This window comes from Staurois parvus, unplaced genomic scaffold, assembly GCF_062004578.1.
Source record: "Staurois parvus isolate SC_StPar_1 unplaced genomic scaffold, SC_StPar_1.0 ptg000022l, whole genome shotgun sequence".
Taxonomy (NCBI): domain Eukaryota; kingdom Metazoa; phylum Chordata; class Amphibia; order Anura; family Ranidae; genus Staurois; species Staurois parvus.
The window spans coordinates 3,739,080-3,762,383 of record NW_028317818.1 but is presented as its reverse complement, the minus strand read 5'-3'; the positions used below and the strand labels follow the sequence as shown (position 1 = coordinate 3,762,383).

The 23,304-nt window shown below is 46.3% G+C and overlaps 1 protein-coding gene and 1 pseudogene across 1 annotated transcript in view; both read right to left on the bottom strand.

Annotated features, from left to right (window-relative positions):
• Window positions 1–10,525, bottom strand: part of ALG1 (ALG1 chitobiosyldiphosphodolichol beta-mannosyltransferase) — a 68,615-nt gene extending 58,090 nt beyond the window's left edge. The window contains exon 1 of the mRNA XM_089692002.1: window positions 10,228–10,525. Within this exon, the coding sequence (XP_089548128.1) occupies window positions 10,228–10,486 (259 nt within the window). The 5' untranslated portion in view covers window positions 10,487–10,525. The remainder of the gene's footprint in view (window positions 1–10,227) is intronic.
• LOC149472183 (U2 spliceosomal RNA) lies at window positions 9,487–9,602 on the bottom strand (annotated as a pseudogene).
• Window positions 10,526–23,304: the final 12,779 nt, after the last annotated feature.

The following is a 23,304-nucleotide window of genomic DNA, read 5'->3' as shown; positions in this document are numbered from 1 at the left end:
TGGTCACCTACAAACAAGCAAGATTTCTGGCTCTCACAGACCTGTACCTTCTTCTTTAAGAGGCTCCTCTGTCCTGCACTCATTACCTGTATCAATGGCACCTGTTTGAACTTATCAGTATAAAAGACACCTGTCCACAACGTCAGTCACACTCCAAACTCCACTATGGTGAAGACAAAAGAGCTGTCGAAGGACACCAGAAACAAAATTGTAGACCTGCACCAGGCTGGGAAGACTGAATCTGCAATAGGCAAGCAGCTTGGTGTGAACAAATCAACTGTGGGAGCAATAATTAGAAAATGGAAGACATACAAGATCACTGATAATCTCCCTCGATCTGGGGTTCCATGCAAGATCTCACCCCGTGGGGTCAAAATGATCACAAGAACAGTGAGCAAAAATCCCAGGACCACACGGGGGGACTTAGTGAATGACCTACAGAGAGCTGGGACCAACGTAACAAAGGCTACCATCAGTAACACACTACGCCGCCAGGGACTCAGATCCTGCAGTGCCAGACGTGTCCCCCTGCTTAAGCCAGTACATGTCTGAAGTTTGCTAGAGAGCATTTGGATGATCCAGAAGAGGATTGGGAGAATGCCATATGGTCAGATGAAACCAAAACAGAACTGTTTGGTAGAAACACAACCCGTCGTGTTTGGAAGAGAGAGAATGCTGAGTTGCATCCAAAGAACACCATACCTACTGTGAAGCATGGGGGTGGCAACATCATGCTTTGGGGCTGTTTCTCCGAAAATGGACCAGGACGACTGATCCATGTACAAGACAGAATGAATGGGGCCATGTATCGTGAGATTTTGAGTGCAAACCTCCTTCCATCAGCAAGGGCATTGAAGATCAAACGTGGCTTTGTCTTCCAACATGACAATGACAATGATCCCAAACATACCACCCGGGCAATGAAGGAGTGGCTTCGTAAGAAGCATTTCAAGGTCCTGGAGTGGCCTAGCCAGTCTCCAGATCTCAGCCCCATAGAAAACCTTTGGAGGGAGTTGAAAGTCCGTGTTACCCAGCGACAGCCCCAAAACATCACTGCTCTAGAGGAGATCTGCATGGAGGAATGGGCCAACATACCAGCAACAGTCTGTGCCAACCTTGTGAAGACTTACAGGAAACGTTTGACCTCTGTCATTGCCAACAAAGGATATATAACAAAGTATTGAGATGAACTTTTGATATTGACCAAATACTTATTTTCCATGCAATGCTGTATCTAAATGTAAATTTTTCCCTGTGATAACAATAGGTAGTGGCAGGTACTCTTTTCTGAGAAATATGGGGTCTATTAGATTCTACATCTTCCTCTGCACTTAAAGTATCTGATCACATCAAAATCAGTGTGATCAGATGCTTTCCCAATTTAAAAATTATGCTGTTTATATCCGAAGAAATCAAAATGATGAAATGCTCATTGCTTCTGGTTTCTTAAAATATAGAGATGATTGGAGACATGCTGGTCTCTGATCAGCTCTATAGACAGCCGGCTGAACCACCAGCTGCAGGCATCATTCTGGTATAACCAGTTCAGTGACGTACTAGTACATTGCTGGTCCTTGTTGAGCATACTGTATTACCTGCCAGTAGACAGGCGATATTTTAGCAATGTACAAAATAACAATGAGGGGAACTCTGCACTGGCCAGTAAGTTAAAAGTATACAATGTATCAGTGTGGAAATGTTCTGCCCTGAGCCCAGGAATAAAAATAAATTGTAACATTTCACCAGAGGGAGAAGGTTCTGTGAATGAAAGCACACTAGAATGTTTTCACAGTTTCATATTCCTGTGTGCATGTATTTACAGAACTAGCTTCTTCTGCTGCAGTGCTAGCATGTAGGAACTAAAAACGCCAAAAATAACGCTACATTTCAGTGATAAATGTCGCAAAACATAAATATTTAACACATTCTGTAAGTAATGCATTTTTTTGTGAATTGACTACTTTTAAAATAAATATCACGAGTTATTTTAACTCAAAAATGAATGTGGTATTATCTCTTAGGGCAGGTTCACACAGGTTTGGATGCGTTTCTGCACATACGTTTTTGACTCGTTCCAGTGCATTTTTTCTCCTCTTTTTTCTTCATCTCAGTTCAAAGACTTGGGCATTCTGGTGCATTTGTAATGCTTTCTGGTGCACTAGTGCGGTTTTGCTATATTTTGCTGCAATCCAGATGTGTTCCAAACAGAACAAAAATACTACATGTTCTACTATTGTTGACTGCACTGCACTGCTGTGAACTACGGCCATTGGAATACATGGGAAAACACTCTGCATGCGTGTTTGATGTAGATTCAAAATGTACTGGACAACAACTGGTGTGAATCAGCCCTTAGGCTACATTCACACTGAGCTGAGTGTTTTTCAAGAGATTTTGATTGTTTTTTTGAGCATATTTGCAAATGTTATAGGTGTTTTTCATGTGTTTTTGCTGTGGCCAATAGAAATAAAAATATCTGCAGTTTGTTTCAAGCATTTTCATCTTAAAAGTAGCGTAAGTACTTTTTTGAACGACAGATGTTTCGCTAAGCAACAGAACACTCACGTGTGAACAGGGGCCATTTAAAATAATGGGATTTTACTTGTTGAGCGTTTCTGAGTGTCAAGCTTCAAGCTGAAAAGTGCTCAAGTGTACTGACATAACCTGAACTGAAGATGGGTGTACACACTGATATAAAAGGATTCAATGTTCATGTTTTTTTTTTTATTATTAAAGTAGCTGTAAAGGCTGAAGGTTTTTCTCCAGCCCCCCTATTACTTAGCTGAGCCCCATCCAGTGTGATACAGCGATGTGCATGAGAATACCAGCTCTCCAGGGACTCTCCCTCCTCATTGGCTGAGACAGCAGCAGAAGTCATTATCCATTGTTAATGGACATGCAAAGCAGCAGCTCAGGAGCTAGTGTGCTTAGGTGCCCCCATAGCAGGCTGCTTGCTTTGGGGGCACTTGATATAAGGGAGGAGCTACAAGCACTGGTGGGGAGTCTAAGAAGAGGAGGATTGAGGCTGCTCTGAGCAAAACCTTTGCACAGAGCAGGTAAATATAACATGTTTTTTTTTCTTTAAAAAAACTGCCTTTAATATCACTTTAATCAGTTATCATGACAGAACTGACAATACTTGTGTTTAATGAAAAAAAAAACCCTCTGCATTTAGATGCATACAGCAGATAGTGTTATACGCATCTAAAACACACTATAGTAATCAATGAGCCCATACACACAGCTGCGTCTTCATACAGATATGTGCACTGCGTTTAGCCAAAAAAAGTAGGACACAGCTGAAGATTGTACTCACGTACACACACATGTATGAACATGAGTACTAGAAGTGCATATTTTATGCAGGATCTTTCTTTCATGAAGCAAATACACATCTACTGTACATGCAATGTTTTTTCTGTCTGTGTAAATGAGCCTGTCACGGACTGCCAGTGCCTCTCCCATCCCCCGCCATATTCCTCCACCCCTCCCTTCCCCCTTATACATTAGAAGGTCTGTGGGGCTTCCATGGACAGGGCTGGGCCAGCCGTTGCCGAGGCAACCTAGCCGCGTCCCACATGATCTTCAAGAGACCCACACAGGAAGCAGCCTTCCCTTTTGTTCCTGGCCATGTGAGTAGAATCATCCTGCTCCCAGAAAGATGCTGGGAGGCTCGGGTGAGGGGGACCGAGTCTCCCCAGCCATCCCCCCTGCGCGCTCTGCAGACCCCCAAAAGGTCAGGACTGTAGCCCTCTGCAATACCTCGGGGTTGGGAGTCTCCACAGCTCTGCATGAGCCTTCTCCTCAAAGGTCAGACCCCACAACTGAGACCCTGCCAGTCTGTAAGCCTGTCTACTGAGCACCCTTGCACCCTGTCTGCTGCTGAGTGCCCTGGGAGTTGTTGCTGAGGGGGCCTGCATACTATCCGTGGCTGCGTGTCCCTGGAGGCTGTCTTCTGCTGAGTGCCCTGGGAGCTGCTACTGTCTGCTGATCGCTGGTTGTCCCTGGAACGCTGACCGCTGGTCATCCCTGTCTGGAGCCGCCTGCCGCTGAGGGTCTGCAAGCTGCTTACCGTGAGTGCCCTGAACTGTTCCTGTTGTGCGCACTGACCACCCGTGTCCTGAACTGTTCCTGTTGTGCGCACTGACCACCCGTGTCCTGAATTGTCCCCGCTGTGTGCACTGACCACCTGTGTCCTGAACTGTTCCTGTTGCGTGCACTGACCACCCGTGTCCTGAACTGTTCCTGTTGTGCGCACTGACCACCCGTGTCCTGAACTGTTCCTGTTGTGCGCACTGACCACCCGTGTCCTGAACTGTTCCTGTTGTGCGCACTGACCACCCGTGTCCTGAACTGTCCCCGCTGTGTGCACTGACCACCTGTGTCCTGAACTGTTCCTGTTGTGCGCACTGACCACCTGTGTCCTGAACTGTCCCCGCTGTGTGCACCGACCACCCGTGTCCTGAACTGTCCCCGCTGTGTGCACCGACCACCCGTGTTCTGAACCGCCCCGCTGTGTGTGCACTGACCACCCGTGTCCTGATGGCATGCCCAGAGTATAGCTACCTGTGGTGCCCCTGAGTGCTTGAGCCATCGCTACCTGTTGAGTCCCCGTGAACCCAATGACCCTAGAAAGCTGGGTGGGAGCTGTGCTGTGGCCAGCCTCCACAGCTAGAGTCCCGTTGAGTCCCCGAGGACCCTGCCCAGTGGTAGGTTGCTGTCTGTTGCCCGAGGCCCCTGCCCAGTGGTAGGTTGCTGTCTGTTGCCCGAGCCCCTGTTGAGGGGTAGATTGTCGCCTGTTGCCCGAGCCCCTGCCCAGTGGTAGGTTGCTGTCTGTTGCCCGAGCCCCTGTTGAGGGGTAGATTGCCGTCTGTTGCCCGAGCCCCTGCCCAGTGGTAGGTTGCTGGCTGTTGCCCGAGGCCCCTGCCCAGTGGTAGGTTGCCGGCTGTTGCCCGAGGCCCCTGCCCAGTGGTAGGTTGCTGTCTGTTGCCCGAGCCCCTGCCCAGTGGTAGGTTGCTGTCTGTTGCCCGAGCCCCTGTTGAGGGGTAGATTGCCGTCTGTTGCCCGAGCCCCTGCCCAGTGGTAGGTTGCTGTCTGTTGCCCGAGGCCCCTGCCCAGTGGTAGGTTGCCGTCTGTTGCCCGAGGCCCCTGCCCAGTGGTAGGTTGCTGTCTGTTGCCCGAGCCCCTGTTGAGGGGTAGATTGCCGTCTGTTGCCCGAGCCCCTGCCCAGTGGTAGGTTGCCGTCTGTTGCCCGAGGCCCCTGCCCAGTGGTAGGTTGCTGTCTGTTGCCCGAGCCCCTGTTGAGGGGTAGATTGCCGTCTGTTGCCCGAGCCCCTGTTGAGGGGTAGATTGCCGTCTGTTGCCCGAGCCCCTGTTGAGGGGTAGATTGCCGTCTGTTGCCCGAGCCCCTGTTGAGGGGTAGATTGCCGTCTGTTGCCCGAGCCCCTGTTGAGGGGTAGATTGCCGTCTGTTGCCCGAGCCCCTGTTGAGGGGTAGATTGCCGTCTGTTGCCCGAGCCCCTGTTGAGGGGTAGATTGCCGTCTGTTGCCCGAGCCCCTGTTGAGGGGTAGATTGCCGTCTGTTGCCCGAGCCCCTGTTGAGGGGTAGATTGCCGTCTGTTGCCCGAGCCCCTGTTGAGGGGTAGATTGCCGTCTGTTGCCCGAGCCCCTGTTGAGGGGTAGATTGCCGTCTGTTGCCCGAGCCCCTGCCCAGTGGTAGGTTGCTGTCTGTTGCCCGAGCCCCTGTTGAGGGGTAGATTGCCGTCTGTTGCCCGAGCCCCTGTTGAGGGGTAGATTGCCTTCTGTTGCCCGAGGCCCCTGCCCAGTGGTAGGTTGCCGTCTGTTGCCCGAGCCCCTGTTGAGGGGTAGATTGCCTTCTGTTGCCCGAGGCCCCTGCCCAGTGGTAGGTTGCCGTCTGTTGCCCGAGGCCCCTGCCCAGTGGTAGGTTGCTGTCTGTTGCCCGAGCCCCTGCCCAGGGGTAGATTGCCGCCTGTTGCCCGAGGCCCCTGCCCAGTGGTAGGTTGCCGTCTGTTGCCTGAGGCCCCTGCCCAGTGGTAGGTTGCCGTCTGTTGCCCGAGGCCCCTGCCCAGTGGTAGGTTGCCGTCTGTTGCCCGAGCCCCTGTTGAGGGGTAGATTGCCTTCTGTTGCCCGAGGCCCCTGCCCAGTGGTAGGTTGCCGTCTGTTGCTCGAGCCCCTGCCCAGGGGTAGATTGTCGCCTGTTGCCTGAGTCTCCAATCCGCTGTCCAGTCACGGAGGGAGCCCGGCTGAGGCCCCAAGCCTAAAGGGGGGAGATTGCCTGAAGACCCCCCCTGTGCCTGGAATTGTCCCTGGTTTGCGCACACATCACCCTCCCTGCCATTTCCCTATTGAGTGTCTGTCAATTTGTTGTTTCAATAAAGTTTTGTGTGTTCCCCATCTTCTCCGTGTGCTCTGTCCTGCCTACGCTTCCGTTACAGAGCCCTATCAGAATCACCAGGTCAGTGCCAGGACAAGGTCATCCAGCGCCAGGGCAAAGATGCCATAATAGGCTCCACCATTCAAGATTTATGGGATCCTATACTCAGCGGTCACTCGCTTGTCAAAATCACTGTGCAGCTCAGTTTTAACACTGGGCACATGCTTGTGTTTATGGCTCTCCACTCCCGGCTCTCTCCTGGACACTTCTGTGCTCAGCGGTGTGGGCCGTGCACGCTCTCCCGCACCTTCTTTCTGCTGGTACAGCACCTGTGTGTCTGTGAACACCGCCCCCTGCTTGTTAATACAGGAGAACTGCACTGACAGAAAGGAGGAGGGGGAGTGAGAACACAGCCTGCACCGCATCCCAGCTCTCTTCTCCTCCCTGCTACCAGTACTAGGCTGACAGCAGTAGTGATGCTGTTGTCACAACTCCTGTCTGCCTTGTAACAGAAGGAAGGCTCCCCCATCCCTACAGTAAACCATGGTGCCCAGGGCAGCTGTCCCTTGTGCCAACCCCTTGTCCTGGCCCACCAGGTGAACATACAGCGAAAAAAAAAAATGCAGCCACCACCTCTAATGACTGGTGAGCTGCAGTATATTCCATTTTGTAAAACATACATAAATAGTGTTGCACTAACTCATTTAAACATAATAGTCCATAAACAGATTCAAACATGATAATATGAAATAGTTCAATCAAAATATGAAATATTATGAAAAATTATCACATTTGAATCTCTTTATGGACTATTTATGTATGTTTTATGATTTAAGTGTGGGATCACCTTTTAAGTGTTATTGCAGCAGCTCTATTTTATTAGCTTATTCACAAGTTGTTTTTTATTTATTTATATATTCCATTTTGTATCTGAGTGTAACTAGGGTTGCCACCTCATCCCTTTCAGGGTCGGTTCACACTATAGAAACGCAGAACAGATGCATTGCTGCATGCACGTTTTTGATGTGTTTCAGTGAATTTTTTTATGCGTTCTGGTCCATTTTTGATGTGTTCCAGTTAATTTTTCCCCCTTTTACTTCAATTTAAATAGGGACATGTGCGTTCCACTGATGTGAACTATAACATTGACAACCACATAACCTACTTTCTGTGCGTTTTGGGTGCAGCAAAAAAGCACACTGAAACGCATGTAGTGTGAACTGGCCGTTAAACTGAAAACAGTTTCACAGGTTCTGTGGCTGATTAAGGTGGAAATTAAACTCACTTACTGCCTTATCTGCTTTAACCAGTTGCCCTCCAGAGGATTTACCCCCCTTCCTAACCAAGCCATTTTTTGCATTATGGCGCTGCATTACTTTAACTGACAATTGTGCGGTCATGCAACACTGTACATAAATGAAATGTATGTCCTTTTTTTCCCCACAAACAGCTTTCTCTCAGTCACATTTGATCACCTCTGCATTTTTTATTATTTGCACTATAAACAAAGAGACCGACAATTTTGAAAAAAACAAACAAACAATATTTTGGACTTTTTGCTATAAAACATATCCTGTAAAAAGATTTTAAAAATCTCATTTTGACATAAATCTAGGCCAAAATGTATTCTGCGACATGTCTTTGCTATAATAAAATCCCAATACGTGTAAATTAATCGGTTTACGTGAAAGTTATAGCGTCTACAAATGGTGGTTTATATACTGAAAATTATTTTTATTTTTTTTTTTACTAGTAATGGCAGTGATCAGCGACTTATTGCAGGACTGTGGCGGGCATTCTGACACTGGGGGGTGAACTGACTAACTGCCACTGACATCCCAATGACACTAATACAGTAATCAGTGCTGATAAAAGCACCGCCACCATACGAATGACACTGGGCAGGAAGGGGGTTAACATCTGGGACGATCAAAGGGTTAACTGTGTACTGTTTTACTAAGTGTGTTTTAAGTGTTTTTACTAGGGAAACATGCTGCTTTGTATTGCTCTGCTATGCAGAGTCTCCAGTACAGAGGATGGTGTGAGGGGGGAGTGAAGATAATATATTAGAGTTGTGGCGAGCACTAGCTGCTTTGTAGAAAGGGAAGGTGTTTATAGAAGGGTGTATGTGTGATTTCTCGAGGCCAAGGCTGGGGCCCCATTCACATATTGCATTTTATGATCTCAAATTGCAGCAGAATGCGCTGTACTTTTGAGTGTTGTTATTCTCTAATGTCTTTTTTTTTTTTCTTTTTTTAATAGTCCGCAAACGTGCAACTATAACGTAAAAACCCGTAAGTGTTCACAAAAAATGTGCAAGTGCAAAACACCACACGAAAAAGTGCACTTAGGGGTGTGCTGTGTCCTACCCCTAAAGGGGCTTGGACCACTTACCCTGATCCCCCGGGGCACGAAGCTCCTGACGGGGACAAGGTTCCCAATTGGTCCTCCTGGCCAAAAGGCCTGGTGGACCACCGTTCCTTGTGTCCAGCCGAAGACAGACACCCAGTACTTGGTCAGGGGGCTCTCCCGAAGAAAAGCCCCCTAGGGATCAGGGGAGGAAGGAACCAAAAGGCCACACATCCTCCCCCTAGACTTCAGGGTAGGCCCGAGGACCCACACCCTCCATCCGTGAAAACACACGCATAAGTAACAGAAAAAGTGACAAACGTGGGAGGTGAAATAAATTAAATAAATAGAAAATAAAAAAGTGGTACCGTGCCAAATTGTGCACAGACCAGGCCCTGAGGCCCATAGCAAAAATTGCCCTGGACTTAGCCAAAAGGCCTGGTCCTTAGGGCGCTGTGCAAAAAGAGTGTAAAAACAGTGACCATGTGCCAGCTTCACACTGTGGGGTCCCACACCCAGGTGTTACTAGTGGCACCCCTGAGAGCATCTACTCAGGGGGCACTGAGTTTGCGGACTTTCTGCCTCCTCAGCCCCTGGCCAGACCAAGGCAGATCCGTCCAAATCAGGAGGTACTGGGTCTTTCAAGCTTTCCCAGAGGAATTACTCCCAAGGCCCCAGAACGAATCATGGCGCTCCCTGGTTTCTGTCCCTCCGGTCTAGCCTTCCGGACCCCCATCATACCAGTGAGGGTACTATACAACAGCCATCTCCGCAAAGCTAGAAAGGCCGGGAGCACCCCCACTGGACACTGATAAGAACAGATACTACACTTGATCTTAGCCAAAAGGCCGAGAAGCGATAATGTCACCCTAAACGCCATTCACGTGGCAATTGCAGCAGAACACGAGTTTTTAAAAATGTGCTACACGTGAGCTTCCTTTCCAGCGACAAGTGCACATAGGGCAGACCATGAAGTGAATTATATTATGTGTAACATGAATAAATCAGAGCAATACAAATGCAGAGCAATACAAAGCAGCATGTCAGCGCTGACAGGGGGGAGATCTGTGTTGTTTACATACAGACCTCTCCCCTGACAAGTGTTCCTCAGCAATCGCAAGGTACGCTGGGAGCCAGTGATCAACATCTGTAGGGCGGCACGTGCACCCCCTACGCAGAAATGCAAATCATGTGTATATATATATGTTTTTCCGCAGCCCTGTAGCAGTAGTCCTGCTATAGGACGGTGGGGAAGCAGTTAAATTAGCCCCAGAACCTGTGTAATGAATGTGTTCAGTTTTAAAGGGATGAGGTGACAACCCTACGAGTAATAATAAAACACAGAACCCTCAGGGAAACTTAACAGAAAAGTGACCGCCTGCAGCAGCTCTCCATCCTGGCAGTGTGTTTTATGGACTCTATTCCGCCTATATTCCAGGCAGCCCTAACTGCCGGCTACAGCCCATACACGTTATCACTCCTTACCACGGAAGCCGGCCAGCGTGACGTCGAAGCCATTTCTAGCCAATGACAGCGCGTGATACGTCATCCGAGGGCTGCGGCCCACATCGCCCAGGACCAGCACACACACCTGATTGGGTCTTCCAGGCTGGCAGAGGGGGGCGAGCAGCAGGAACGTGCATAATGTCACTGCAAATACACAGAGTGAGCCGGAGACACAAGCCAAGCATACTCCGGCTGTGCTCGTTATAACCGCCACGGCTAGGGCTCGGGTAACCGCCATAGTGCTGCTCAGATACTGAGTGCGGAAGAGCTACGTATAGCTGCGGCGCATGAGGGACCTGCACGGTACCCGCCCTCCTCGCTGATTGGCCGCCATCTTCACAGTGTCAGGGTGTCCAGTACAGAGGATGGTGTGAGGGGGGAGTGAAGATAATATATGAGAGTTATGGCGACCACTGACTGCTTTGTAGAAAGGGAAGGTGTTTATAGAAGGGTGTATGTGATTTCTGTGAGGACAAGGCTGGGACCTTATTCACATATTGCGTTTTAGGATCCCAAATTGCAGCAGAATGCGCTGTGCTTTTGTGTCATTATTCTCTAATGGCACCCAATACACCATTCACGTGGCGATTGCAGCAGAAGAAGAGTTTTAAAAATGTGCTACACGTGAGCTTTCTTTTGAGCGACAAGTGCACATAGTGCAGACCATGAAGTATCCTATGTGTAACATGAAAAATCGAGTGCGAATCGCTCAACCCGCTACGCAAAAGTGTGACTGCAGCCTGGTATCCACTTGCCATCCTGAGGATTTACCCCCCTTCCTGACAGGCCATTTTTTATGATACGGCGCTGCGTTACTTTAACTGACAATTGCGCGGTAATGCAACACTGCACCCAAATGAAATGTACATTCTTTTTTCCCAACAAATAGAGCTTTTTTCATGGCTATTTGATCACATCTGCGTTGTTTATTTTTGCACTATAAAAAATATACTGACAATTTTTTAAAAAATATATATTTTTTACTTTTTGCTATAAAACATATCCATTTAAAAAGTCTAATTTGTCATAAATGTAGGCCAACATGTATTCTGCTATATGTTTTTGCTAAGCAAAAATAAAAAATTCAAATACGTATAAATTAATTGGTTTACGTGAAAGTTATAACGTTTACAAATGGCGGTATAGATACTGGATTTTTTTTTTTTTTTAATACTAGTAATGGTGGCGATCAGCAACTTATAGCGGCAGTAAGATGATATGAATCAGCCTATGTCTGTAGCCTCGTCCTCGTTATTTTCACCACCAGGCCTGCGAGAAATAAAACTCTAGACACTGCAAGCTAAATCTCTGAAAGTTTAATGTGAAACAACATAAACCATAGGGCAGCGCTAAATAAATGCCAATAAGTTGTCTAAATTGAGTGACGAACCACTCATATAAATAAATGAAATATAATATAGTGTCCCAAATTAATCGTTCAGATGGTGATGGTTATCCACACTGGTGAACAATGGACAGGTTCTATATGTCTCCCCGTGCACATAGAATCTGGAGATCCAGTGACATGCGGTCAAAATAGAAAGCTTGCCCACTCACCGGAAGCGCAATCTTAATGCGCAAAATTCAGATAAACCAGGAGCGGAAGTTCCCTTGATGGTACAGCCTGGAACAAGATCCTCTCCTCTGCAGATACAGGTATTAGAGATATCCCTCATAAATGCCCTGGGACAGGTAAACTGCAATGGGTCTGGTCACTGGCTCCCTCCTCTAATCCTAGTGGTGCGTATGGGGTCCTGGATGGATTTTGGCACCCAGCACCAGGACAATGGAATTACCCACAAAATGATCCATTTTAAGAAGCAAACACTACCGTATATTCTATGAGGCATAATGAGTCTTTTGAACATGTAATTTTTTTCCACAAGTTTTCAGAAAATGTGGAAAAATTAAAATGCATCTTTTTTACACAATGTTGTCCATTTTAAGATATTTCCAAGGAATAGTACATACATACCAAACATTACACCCCAAAATACATTCTGCTACTCCTGATTATGGCGATACCACGTGTTTGAGACTTTTCCACGACCTGTCCACATAGAGAGCCCCAACATCGAAGCAGCACCTTTAGTCCTAGGGGCAATAATTACACATCTAATTTCTTGATAACGTAACATGTTTTTGAAGGCCCTGGAGCACCAGGAAAGTGGAAAGACCCACTAAATGACACCATTTTGGATAGCAAACACACCAACTTATTTTTTGTGAGGCATAATGAGTCTCTTTAACATGTCTTTTTTACCACAAGTTTATGGAAAATGTGGAAAGAAAATTAAAACTTTTTTTTTTACACAAAGTTGTCTATTTATAAGATATTTCCAACACATACTATATACCAGTGATGGCGAACCTTTTTGAGCCCGAGTGCCCAAACTGCAACCCAAAACCAACTTATTTCTTTCAAAGTGCCAACACTGCAATGAAACCTGAATATCGAGCTTTTGGTTTAGAAAAAACAACTCGTACAGTAGTGCAAACTAATTAACAGTACAGGGATGACCAGAGACTGCGGACACAGTACAGGGATGACCAGAGACTGCGGACACAGTACAGGAGATGACCAGAGACTGCGGACATAGTACAGGGAATGACCAGAGACTGCGGACACAGTACAGGAGATGACCAGAGACTGCGGACAGTACAGGGATGACCAGAGACTGCGGACACAGTACAGGGATGACCAGAGACTGCGGACACAGTACAGGGATGACCAGAGACTGCGGACACAGTACAGGGATGACCAGAGACTGCGGACAGTACAGGGATGACCAGAGACTGCGGACAGTACAGGGATGACCAGAGACTGCGGACACAGTACAGGGATGACCAGAGACTGCGGACACAGTACAGGGATGACCAGAGACTGCGGACACAGTACAGGGATGACCAGAGACTGCGGACACAGTACAGGGATGACCAGAGACTGCGGACACAGTACAGGGATGACCAGAGACTGCGGACACAGTACAGGGATGACCAGAGACTGCGGACACAGTACAGGGATGACCAGAGACTGCGGACAGTACAGGAGATGACCAGAGACTGCGGACAGTACAGGAGATGACCAGAGACTGCGGACACAGTACAGGAGATGACCAGAGACTGCGGACACAGTACAGGAGATGACCAGAGACTGCGGACACAGTAAAGGAGATGACCAGAGACTGCGAACAGTACAGGAGATGACCAGAGACTGCGGACAGTACAGGAGATGACCAGAGACTGCGGACACAGTACAGGGATGACCAGAGACTGCGGACAGTACAGGGATGACCAGAGACTGCGGACATAGTACAGGAGATGACCAGAGACTGCAGACATAGTACAGGGATGACCAGAGACTGCGGACACAGTACAGGAGATGACCAGAGACTGCGGACACAGTACAGGGATGACCAGTGACTGCGAACAGTACAGGGATGACCAGAGACTGCGGAAAGTACAGGAGATGACCAGAGACTGCGGACAGTACAGGGATGACCAGAGACTGCGGACACAGTACAGGGATGACCAGTGACTGCGGACAGTACAGGGATGACCAGAGACTGCGGACAGTACAGGGATGACCAGAGACTGCGGACAGTACAGGGATGACCAGAGACTGCGGACACAGTACAGGGATGACCAGAGACTGCGGACAGTACAGGGATGACCAGAGACTGCGGACACAGTACAGGGATGACCAGAGACTGCGGACACAGTACAGGGATGACCAGAGACTGCGGACACAGTACAGGAGATGACCAGAGACTGCGGACACAGTACAGGAGATGACCAGAGACTGCGGACACAGTACAGGGATGACCAGAGACTGCAGACACAGTACAGGAGATGACCAGAGACTGCGGACAGCACAGGGATGACCAGAGACTGCGGACAGTACAGATGACTGCTGACCTTTGGGGAGGGAGGGGGAGCGGGTACCTGAATTTGACAGGTACCCGCTCTTACTTCCGCAGAGTTTTTTTTTTATCTTACCTGTTCCTTTATCCAGCCGCGCGCTGTCTTCCCGGCTTCTGTAGTGTGGGCGCTCGTCGGACAGCCGGATGCCCAGTGCGCATGCGCGAGAAGCGCTGCGCTTTGTGATTGGTCCGGCGGCTTCTGGGATCTGTCATGTGTCCCAGGTACCGCCTTACCATTCACAAAGAGCACTGCTTCTTGTGCATGCGCACTTGGGACCCGGCTGTCACGCACACTACAGCCGGGAAGACAGCGCGCCGCTGGATTCTCCTGGCGTGCCCACAGATAAGGCTCGGTGTGCCAGCTGTGGGACGCGTGCCACGGGTTCGCCATCACTGCTATATACGTACCAAAAATTGCACCCCAAAATACATTCTGCTACTCCTCCTGCTCACATGAAAGGAAATTGACATACATTACATTAATGGCAGCAGCATGGGTGTTTTCACTTTCATGTAAGTTGCTAGCTGACAACAGTCAATAAGCAGAGGCAGTCCGCTGGCCACAAGGTGTGGATGTGATCCAAACACGTCACTTGCACTGAACAGTGTACTTGAAGCAAAAGCTGCTGGGTTGCCAAATTGCATGCAAGAGAACAGGAATTCTATAAAATATCTTAATGTGAGCTGGCTGTATCTCATTTAAACATCTCTGGAGGGGACCTTGCTGCTTATTACGCATACCAGTGAAAGGGATATCACCGCTTTGGACGGATATCATCCGCAGAGGGGGACCTAACCGTGGAGGATCCTTTTTTGTGATCCTCGCGTTGTGATCCAAGCGTTTTGGCCCATTTGGGTCACTTCAAGGAGGTGAGGGGGCAATTCAGCCGCTTACGGATTATTTCCCATTGGTTGTTATGCACATCCACTTTTCACCTGCACATTTCAAAAATCGTTGGCTAACTTGGTGTTCATGCACCTTTGAACTTTCTACATATATTTATATATTTTTTTATATATTTCTCAGTACATACTTTTTTTCTTTTGGACTTATTGCATAATATTATTTAAAACTAAGTGGTGTTGATGTTTTTCATAACATTATTTTTATATGTTCATATATATTTGGTAAATTTTTTTTTAGGTTTTTTGATAACACAGCACTTATCACTATTGCAGATTTTGATCCCTCATTAGGGATTCACTTATTGTCACTTGTTTCTTTTCCTTTTGGCATTATTGAGCCATTGTGATCACTATTTTGTGAGCTATTGGTCCCAATTTCAGGGATTTGTTATATACTATTTATTCGTTTTTCCACATCATTATAGTCCCATTTGGACTTTTTGGTTTCACTGTTTCTTGATAGGTTACCATGTTCAGTCACTTTTTGTTTTCACTTTGAATCCCTGAGTGGATCAGTTCACTTCACGATAGGGGATTAATATTCACAGTGTACATTATTAGTCACGTATTAATAATGATTATTGTATTTATGCATTAGTAGATAATATTTAGGGTATGCGCTGCACCAGTATATTTATATTCGATACCACATGTGTTAGACCTTTCCCCAGCCTGGCCACATAGAGAGTCCCAGCATCCAAGTAGCACCTTTAGGCCTTCTAGGAGCAAAAATTACACATCAATTTCCTGACAACCTATCACAATTTTGAAGGCCCTGGAGCACCAGGACAGTGGAAACACCCACAAAATGACCCCATTTTGGAAAGCAAACATTCCAGCATATTTTTTGAGAGGCATAATGAGTCTTTTGAATATGTCATTTTTTTCCAAAAGTTTTCAGAAAATGTGGAAAGAAAATGGAAATGTATCTTTTTTACACAATGTTGTCTATTTTAAGATATTTCCAACGAATAGTACATACATACCAAAAATTACACTCCAAAATACATTCTGCTACCTCTCCTGATTATGGCAATACCACATGTGTTAGACCTTTCCACAGCCTGGCCACATAGAGAGCCCCAACATCCAAGTAGCACCTTTAGGCTTTCTAGGGGCAAAAATTACACCTCTAATTTCCTGACAACCTATCACATTTTGAAGGCCCTGGAGCAACAAGAAAGTGGAAACACCTACAAAATTACCCCATTTTGGAAAGCAAACACCACAATGTATTTTCTAATGGGCATAATGAATCTTTTGAACATTTCTTTTTATTTTTCCACAAGTTTTTGGAAAATGTGGAAAGAAAATTAAAATGTTTTTTTTAACACCAATTTGTCAATTTATAAGATATTTCTAAAAAACAGCATGGACATGCCAATAATTACACCCCAAAATACATTCTTCTACTCCTCCTGATAATGGGGATATCACATGTGTAAGACCTTTTCAATGTCTGAACAGATTATGTGCCCAACATTGCAACAAGTTAACTTGTTGCCGACCGCAGATAGCCGAATGACGGCTGCACTGCGGCTGGCCAGTTCTGAGTGGACGTCATATGACGTCCTCCCAGAACGCGCTCTCCTGCGCGCCCCAGGGGGCGCGCACCCGGCGATCTCTGTGATCGCTGTGTCCTACGGACACAGCTGATCACGTGATGTGGTAAAAGGCCAATCACAGCGGCCTTTTACCACGTGATCAGCGGTGTCCAATGACACGCTGATCAGAGGGAAATGCAAGTGCCGGTTCTCGGCTGCACTTTCCTCACGCTGTCAGATCGTGAGGAAAGTACTGCCGAGAACCGGCAGTTGTCAGAGCGGCGATCGGCACCGATCATCAGGGCACTGATGATCAGTGCCCTGATGATCCGTGCCCAGCAGTGGCACCTGCAAGTTCCGCCCACCTGTGCCCAGCAGTGCGCCCACTAGCTCCGCCCACCTGTGCCCAGCAGTGCACCCACCTGTGCACCCACCTGTGCCCAGCAGTGCACCCACCTGTGCCACTCTGCAGTGTCACACACGTGCCCAGAAGTGCCACCTACCTGTGCCCAGCAGTGCCACCCACCTGTGCCCACCCACCTGTGCCCACCAGTGCCACCCACCTGTGCTGCCCACCAGTGCCACCCACCAGTGCAGCCCAGCAGTGCTGCCAGTCAGTGCCACCAGTCAGTGTCCAGCGGTTGTGCCAGTCAGTGCCGCCAGTCAGTGCCCAGCAGTGATGCCAGTCAGTGCCGTCTATCAGTACCCATCATCAGTGTCACCTATCAGTGCTGCATATTAGTGCCGCCTATCCGTGACACCTCATTAGTGCTGTCTATCAGTGCCGCCTATCCGTGCCACCTCATTAGTACTGCCTATCAGTGCCCTTTAGTGCTGCCTATCAGTGCCGCCTATCAGTGCCCATCAGTGCTGCCTCATCAACGCACATCAGTGAAGGAGAAAAATTACCTGTTTGAAAAATTTTATAATAGAAACAAAGAAACTTTTTTTTTTCAAATTTTTTGCACTTTTTTTATTTATAGCGCAAAAAGTAAAGCGCCCAGTGGCGATTAAATACCACCAAAAGAAAGCTCTATTTGTGAGAAAAAAATGATCAAAATTTCATATGGGTACAATGTTGCATGACCGCACAATTGTCAAAGTGCGGCAGCGCTGAAAGCTGAAAATTGGCCTGGTAAATAAGGGGGTATAAGTGCCTGGTAGGCAAGTGGTTAACAGAAAAAACAACAAACACTGTATAGAAAACAATGTAAACAAAAGATTACCTGTGGTTTAAGGAGAATATTGGTCCAGGTCAGTACAGGCAGCAGGATGACATCCAGGTAGCAGGTAGGAACAAGGTCCGTAAAAAGTCCTGGGTCAGTACAGGCAGCAGGCAGAGATATAGTCAGCACAGCCAAAGTATTGGTTAAGACAGCAGGCAGGAACATGGTCCGTAAAATGTCCTGGGTCATTACAGGCAGAGATATGGGCAGCACAGTCAAAGTATTTGTCCAGGCAGCAGGCCGAAACATGGTCCATAAAATGTCCTGGGTTATTGCAGGCAGAGATATGGTCAGCACAGTAAAGTTTTTGTCCAGGCAGCAAGCAGGTACATGGCCCATAAAAAGTCCTGGGTCAATACAGGCAGTAGTAGAGATATGGTCAGCACAGCCAAAGTATTGGTCCAGGCAGCAGCCAGGAACATTAGGCTTAGGGCCTCAGTCCGGTAGGACCAGGGCACAGGGGTAGAGGCTTTGTCCCACCCAATCTCTTCAAAGACTCCAGACAAACAGGCCCTGTTCCGGGAATGACAAAAACGGGTTTTCTGTGCTCAGAACTCTACTCTGAAGCCCCTCACATATGTGAGACCCCTGTGTTATCTTGAATCCCACTACTAAAGTAGCAGGGCAAAAGATCAATCCAAGCGTCAGGCAACAAACATGGTCGATTAACACACCTGAGTCAGTCCAGGAAGAAGGCATAAATGTGATTGATAATCCAGATGGCAGGCAGAAGCATAGTCGGTAAACAGGCCAGGGTCAGTTCAGGTGGAAGGCAGAAATGTGGTGGATAAACAATGCAAACGAAAGGCAGAGGCATAGCCAATAAACAGGCCAGGGCCAGTTAAGGTAGAAGGCAGTGGCACGGTTGGTTGAGGCAGCTGGCAAATGGTCAGCAGACATATTGAAATTGGGGAAATGGCAGGCTGTTAGAAATATGACATTTTATTGACGTGTGAAAACGTCAGAGGCATTCTCAAATGCACAGACCTGGTTGGGAGGGACAGTGAAAACTTGTCTCTTCTAACTCCTCCTCCTCTGCTGCAGACCCAACATCTTTTTTGGCATCTTTGGCCTGCTTCTGTTGGTGGAATGCTCTCAGGGAAGTGGCGCTCATGAAGTCTGCTCACAGAAGAAGGAAAAAATGCTTTCTGGGGGGTATCTTTGCTGGTAGATAAGGGATGTGATGATTTCTTATATAAATTTGAGCAAGGCAGCGGGTCTTTCTGTGGATTTGGTGTAGGTGACATATGCATTATAAGTAGCCAAATTAATAAAATAGATTGCAACTTTTTTTATACCAGAAATGGGCACTTCCTGTTGCTAAATAGGGCTGCAACATCTGATCTTTGAAAACCACCCCCCCCTCCCCCGGTGTAGAGATTATAATCTTGGATGGCCACCGGCTTTTGAATGGGACCGTGTAATTTCCACCGAGGTGTCATTATGGATGGTATACAGGATGTAAACGTCTCTATTATCCTTCCACTTTAGGGCCAGCAGTTCATCGTTTTTTACACTTGCTGATTCCCCCCTTTGTAGCCTGGTGTTCACTAGAGCTTGTGGGAAGCCCTTCCTGTTTTTTCAGGAAGTACCGCAAGCCAAGGTTTTTTCACTGTACAGTTGTCGGAAAAAGGGGCAGACTGGTATAGAAATTGTCCAGGTAAATGCGATAGTCTTTTTGGAAAAGTATAAAAGCCAGCTGCCAGACAGTTTTTCCACTTGTTCCAATGTAGTTTGGGCTCTGGGAGGGCTGGAGCTGGGAATCTTTGCCTTCATATATGCGGAACGCATACAAATATCCAGTCTCCCTTTCACAAAGCTTGTAGAGCTGTGCTCCATATCTGGCCCTTTTACTTGGAATATATTGCTTGATTCATAGCCGACCAGTGAAGTGGACAATGGATCTGTCTACACATACGATTTTATCGTACATAAAGTTCAGCAAATCGTTGAAAAAAAAATTAAGTGGGCAAATTTTGTATAATTTGTCATAGTTGGGATGATCTCGGGAAGGGCACTGGGTATTGTCACTGAAATGAAGGAACCACATGATCATCTCATAGCGTGGCCTGGGCATTACAGCAGAATAAATGGGCATGTGGTGGATTGGGTGTGTGGACCAGTAAGCATATCCTTCTTTTTTTTGTAAGGCCCACGTTAAGGGTGAGGCCCAAATTAATTAAATTCCTCCAATGTAAAAGTCTTCATTCAAAAGGATGGGCATTGGATGAACTAGGGTTGTTAGTAATGAATTGTTGGGCAAAAAGGTTTGACTGGTCCACAATAAAATTAAGTAAACTCTCGGGCAAAAATAAATTAAAAAATCAGTTTCTGAAACATTTTCAGTGTTGGCCTGCACATCTGGATGTGTGGTGAAAGGGGGAATGCTTGCTGATCTCGACCTGGAGGGCAGCCATAATGGGTTGGCAAGAGCATCTGAGAGGTTATGCTTGTGTCCTGATTCTTGGGGTTTGATGGAATATTCCAGTGCTAGTACTGAGCCTTTCATCCATGGGTCTAGCACCATTGGCGTTTTGACATGGCTGGCTCATACACTGAATCAGATTCGGACAGTGAGAGCTCCCTGCTGGTCTCATCCATCATACTGAGGATTTTGAACGCCTCCTCACCATTTTTTTGACATGGCTGGCTCTGGTGGCACTGGGACAGGTAGACTGATGGTGGCTGTAGGCCCGAAGAGATAGAAATTGAATAAAAGCAGTTTTAACCGTTCCCTACGCTATTCAATGTGCAAAAAGGTTTTGGCTTAAGTTATACTTTAAATTCCTATTAGGCCTCATGCACACAGGACATTTATTTAACTCTCCTAGAAGCCAGCAGCGCTTTTGCAGAAAAAATGCCTCACGCTAGTAAAAGTATCTAAAGCTTTTAGAGAAGCATCAAGCTCTTGAGCGTTAGTTCATCTCATTGGCCAGAACAAATATTTACTCTGGCCATGGAAATAAATTAATGCTCAAGTGCTAAACGTGCCTAGTTTTTAGGCACATGAAGCAGCTTTTAGTATTGTCAAGCATTTTTTCTACCCACATTCTGCTTCTCCTGGATGTACTGGCAGTGGGGTTTTTTTCCTGCCTTTAAAAGCTTCTCCAAATCTGTGTGCATGGATGCATAGGATAACATGGAGGGGTGTTTTGAAGCAGTAAAAAAAAAACCTGATGCTCCTACAAGTAGCTGCAAAAACACCTTGTGTGCATGAGGCCTTAGAATGACATATCCATCAAAGACAATCATGTCTACAAGCAACAATGCTGCAATTTTACTGGGCACAAAACTATTACAAGACGGACAATACAAGTTACTCATATACTGGCAGGATAAATGGGTAATGAAATTACGTTATGTTAATGCTTTGACAAACTGCATCATATATGTTATTTTTGATAGTTCTACTTTTTTTAAATATGTAATTTGCAAAGGTGCCCAAACTTTAACTTAAATGTGCAGTTCTCTTAAAGTGACACTAAACTCTGGTTTAACTCCTTGGTGCCAACACTACACATATATGCGGCCTGTTGGCGGTTGGCTGAGCTGTGCGGAGAGTGCTCACCCTGCGTGCTCCCGCAACAGCTGCTGGTGGCTACAGGAGAGCTCCTGATTTCTACTTACGGTAGGGAGCTTTCTAATCTGTAACCACTGACAGCCAATCATGGCAGTAATATCATCTGAAACCCCTTAAAGGGCAGGGAAGTGCCGACGCCAATGGGGTTAAAACAAAATTCTACTCAAGTATATATTCATAGCCACCCTCTCTTGCTTGCTTACTCTTGAGATGGACCAGGGACTATGGGATTTGTAGTGTGCACAAGACTGCAACTAATGTGCACTGCTTGTTCAAAAAAAAAAAACAACAAGTGATGGGAAAGGGAAAGGTTGAAAGCTCTTGAAATATGTTACAAGGAGGCAGAAAGTGCAGTAAGAAACAATTTCATGAAAAATAAATTATAGGGTCCTTAACCACTTCAAGTCCGGACACTTTTACCCCCTTCCTGTCCAGGCCAATTTTCAGCTTTCAGTGCTATCACACTTTGAATGACAATTGCGCAGTCATGCAACACTGTACCCATATGAATTTTTTGGTGAGACAGATAAAACTTTATTTTGTGTGGTACTTATTCACCACTGGGATTTTTATTTTTGTTTGCTATATACTGTATATGAAAAAGTCCAAAAATTTTGAAAAAGTGTTTTTCTTATAAAATTTTTCAAATATATCATCTTTCTTCATAAATCTTGGCCAAAATGTATTCAGTTATCTTTTTAGTAAAAAAAAAAAAAAAAAACAAGTTAGTTTATAAACAAAAATTATAATTTTTCTAAATTTGTTTTGAATTTTTTATGTTTTTTTTTTTTAACATACCGTCACCCTAGCAGTACAGTGTCACTATGGTGACACTGTACTACTTGTGGGGGGTGATGAAGATTTTTTTTTGTACAGATTTCTTTTACACCCATAAAGGCTGTAAAAGCAATAATTTCTCCTTTTCTCTGGCTTCTTCTTCTTGCAGCCATTGAAAAATACTGTGAGAGCTGTGATTAGTCACAGCTTGTCACATGGTACAAGGCTGTTGTGAATAGCCTTGTACCGTGTGACCTCTCTGATCATTCACAGATTTCACACATAGTAAGCAATGATGTCAGGAAGTGACATCTTATTTACTACTATTCATGTGATCACTGATTGGCCAATCAGTGATCACATGATCGGGACCTCACACAGGAGGTCCCGTACAGTGATCGGTGTTCCGCTGTGTCCAGAGGAGCGCGCACAGGCTGTAAATGCAGATGCCGTTTATGAACAGCAACCCGCTCCTGCACTGCTTCCATCTGCCCGTTTATGTACATGAGTCGGACAGGAAGTTAAGTAGTAAATGTGTATGGATTATATTTGGAGAATAAAGATATCGTTTATGGTCACTTTTCCTCTTCACCACATACTGTACATACACAGCCTCCTTCTCATAAGGCAAATTTAACATTCTTCAAATGAAACTAAACCCAAGGAAGTTTCTATGTTAGCCTCTGTTTGATCTGCAGTAGCCATGGTGCTGCTCATGTGATCAATTAGGACATCAGCCATTTGTTGACTTGATAGTTTGGTTGAGAGTAAATGTGACAGTTATTCACCGTATGCCTTTTGGGAAACCTTTAAATCAGTAAGTTTAGTTCTGCTTTAAGGCAGAGGCGGATGTCTCTCCTTTATACCTGTATACCTATTATTATTATAGGTACTTATATAGCGCTGTCAATTTGCGCTTTACATACATATTGTACATTCACATCAGTCCCTAACTCTCAAGGAGCGTACAACCTAAGGTCCCTAACTCACATTCATACATACACATACTATTATAAAGCCTCATCCTTTTTTTCCTCTCTTAATTCTCAGGTAAGTTTTGAATGTATTTGACTGTGGCTGTTAGAGGCTGCATGGAGAGA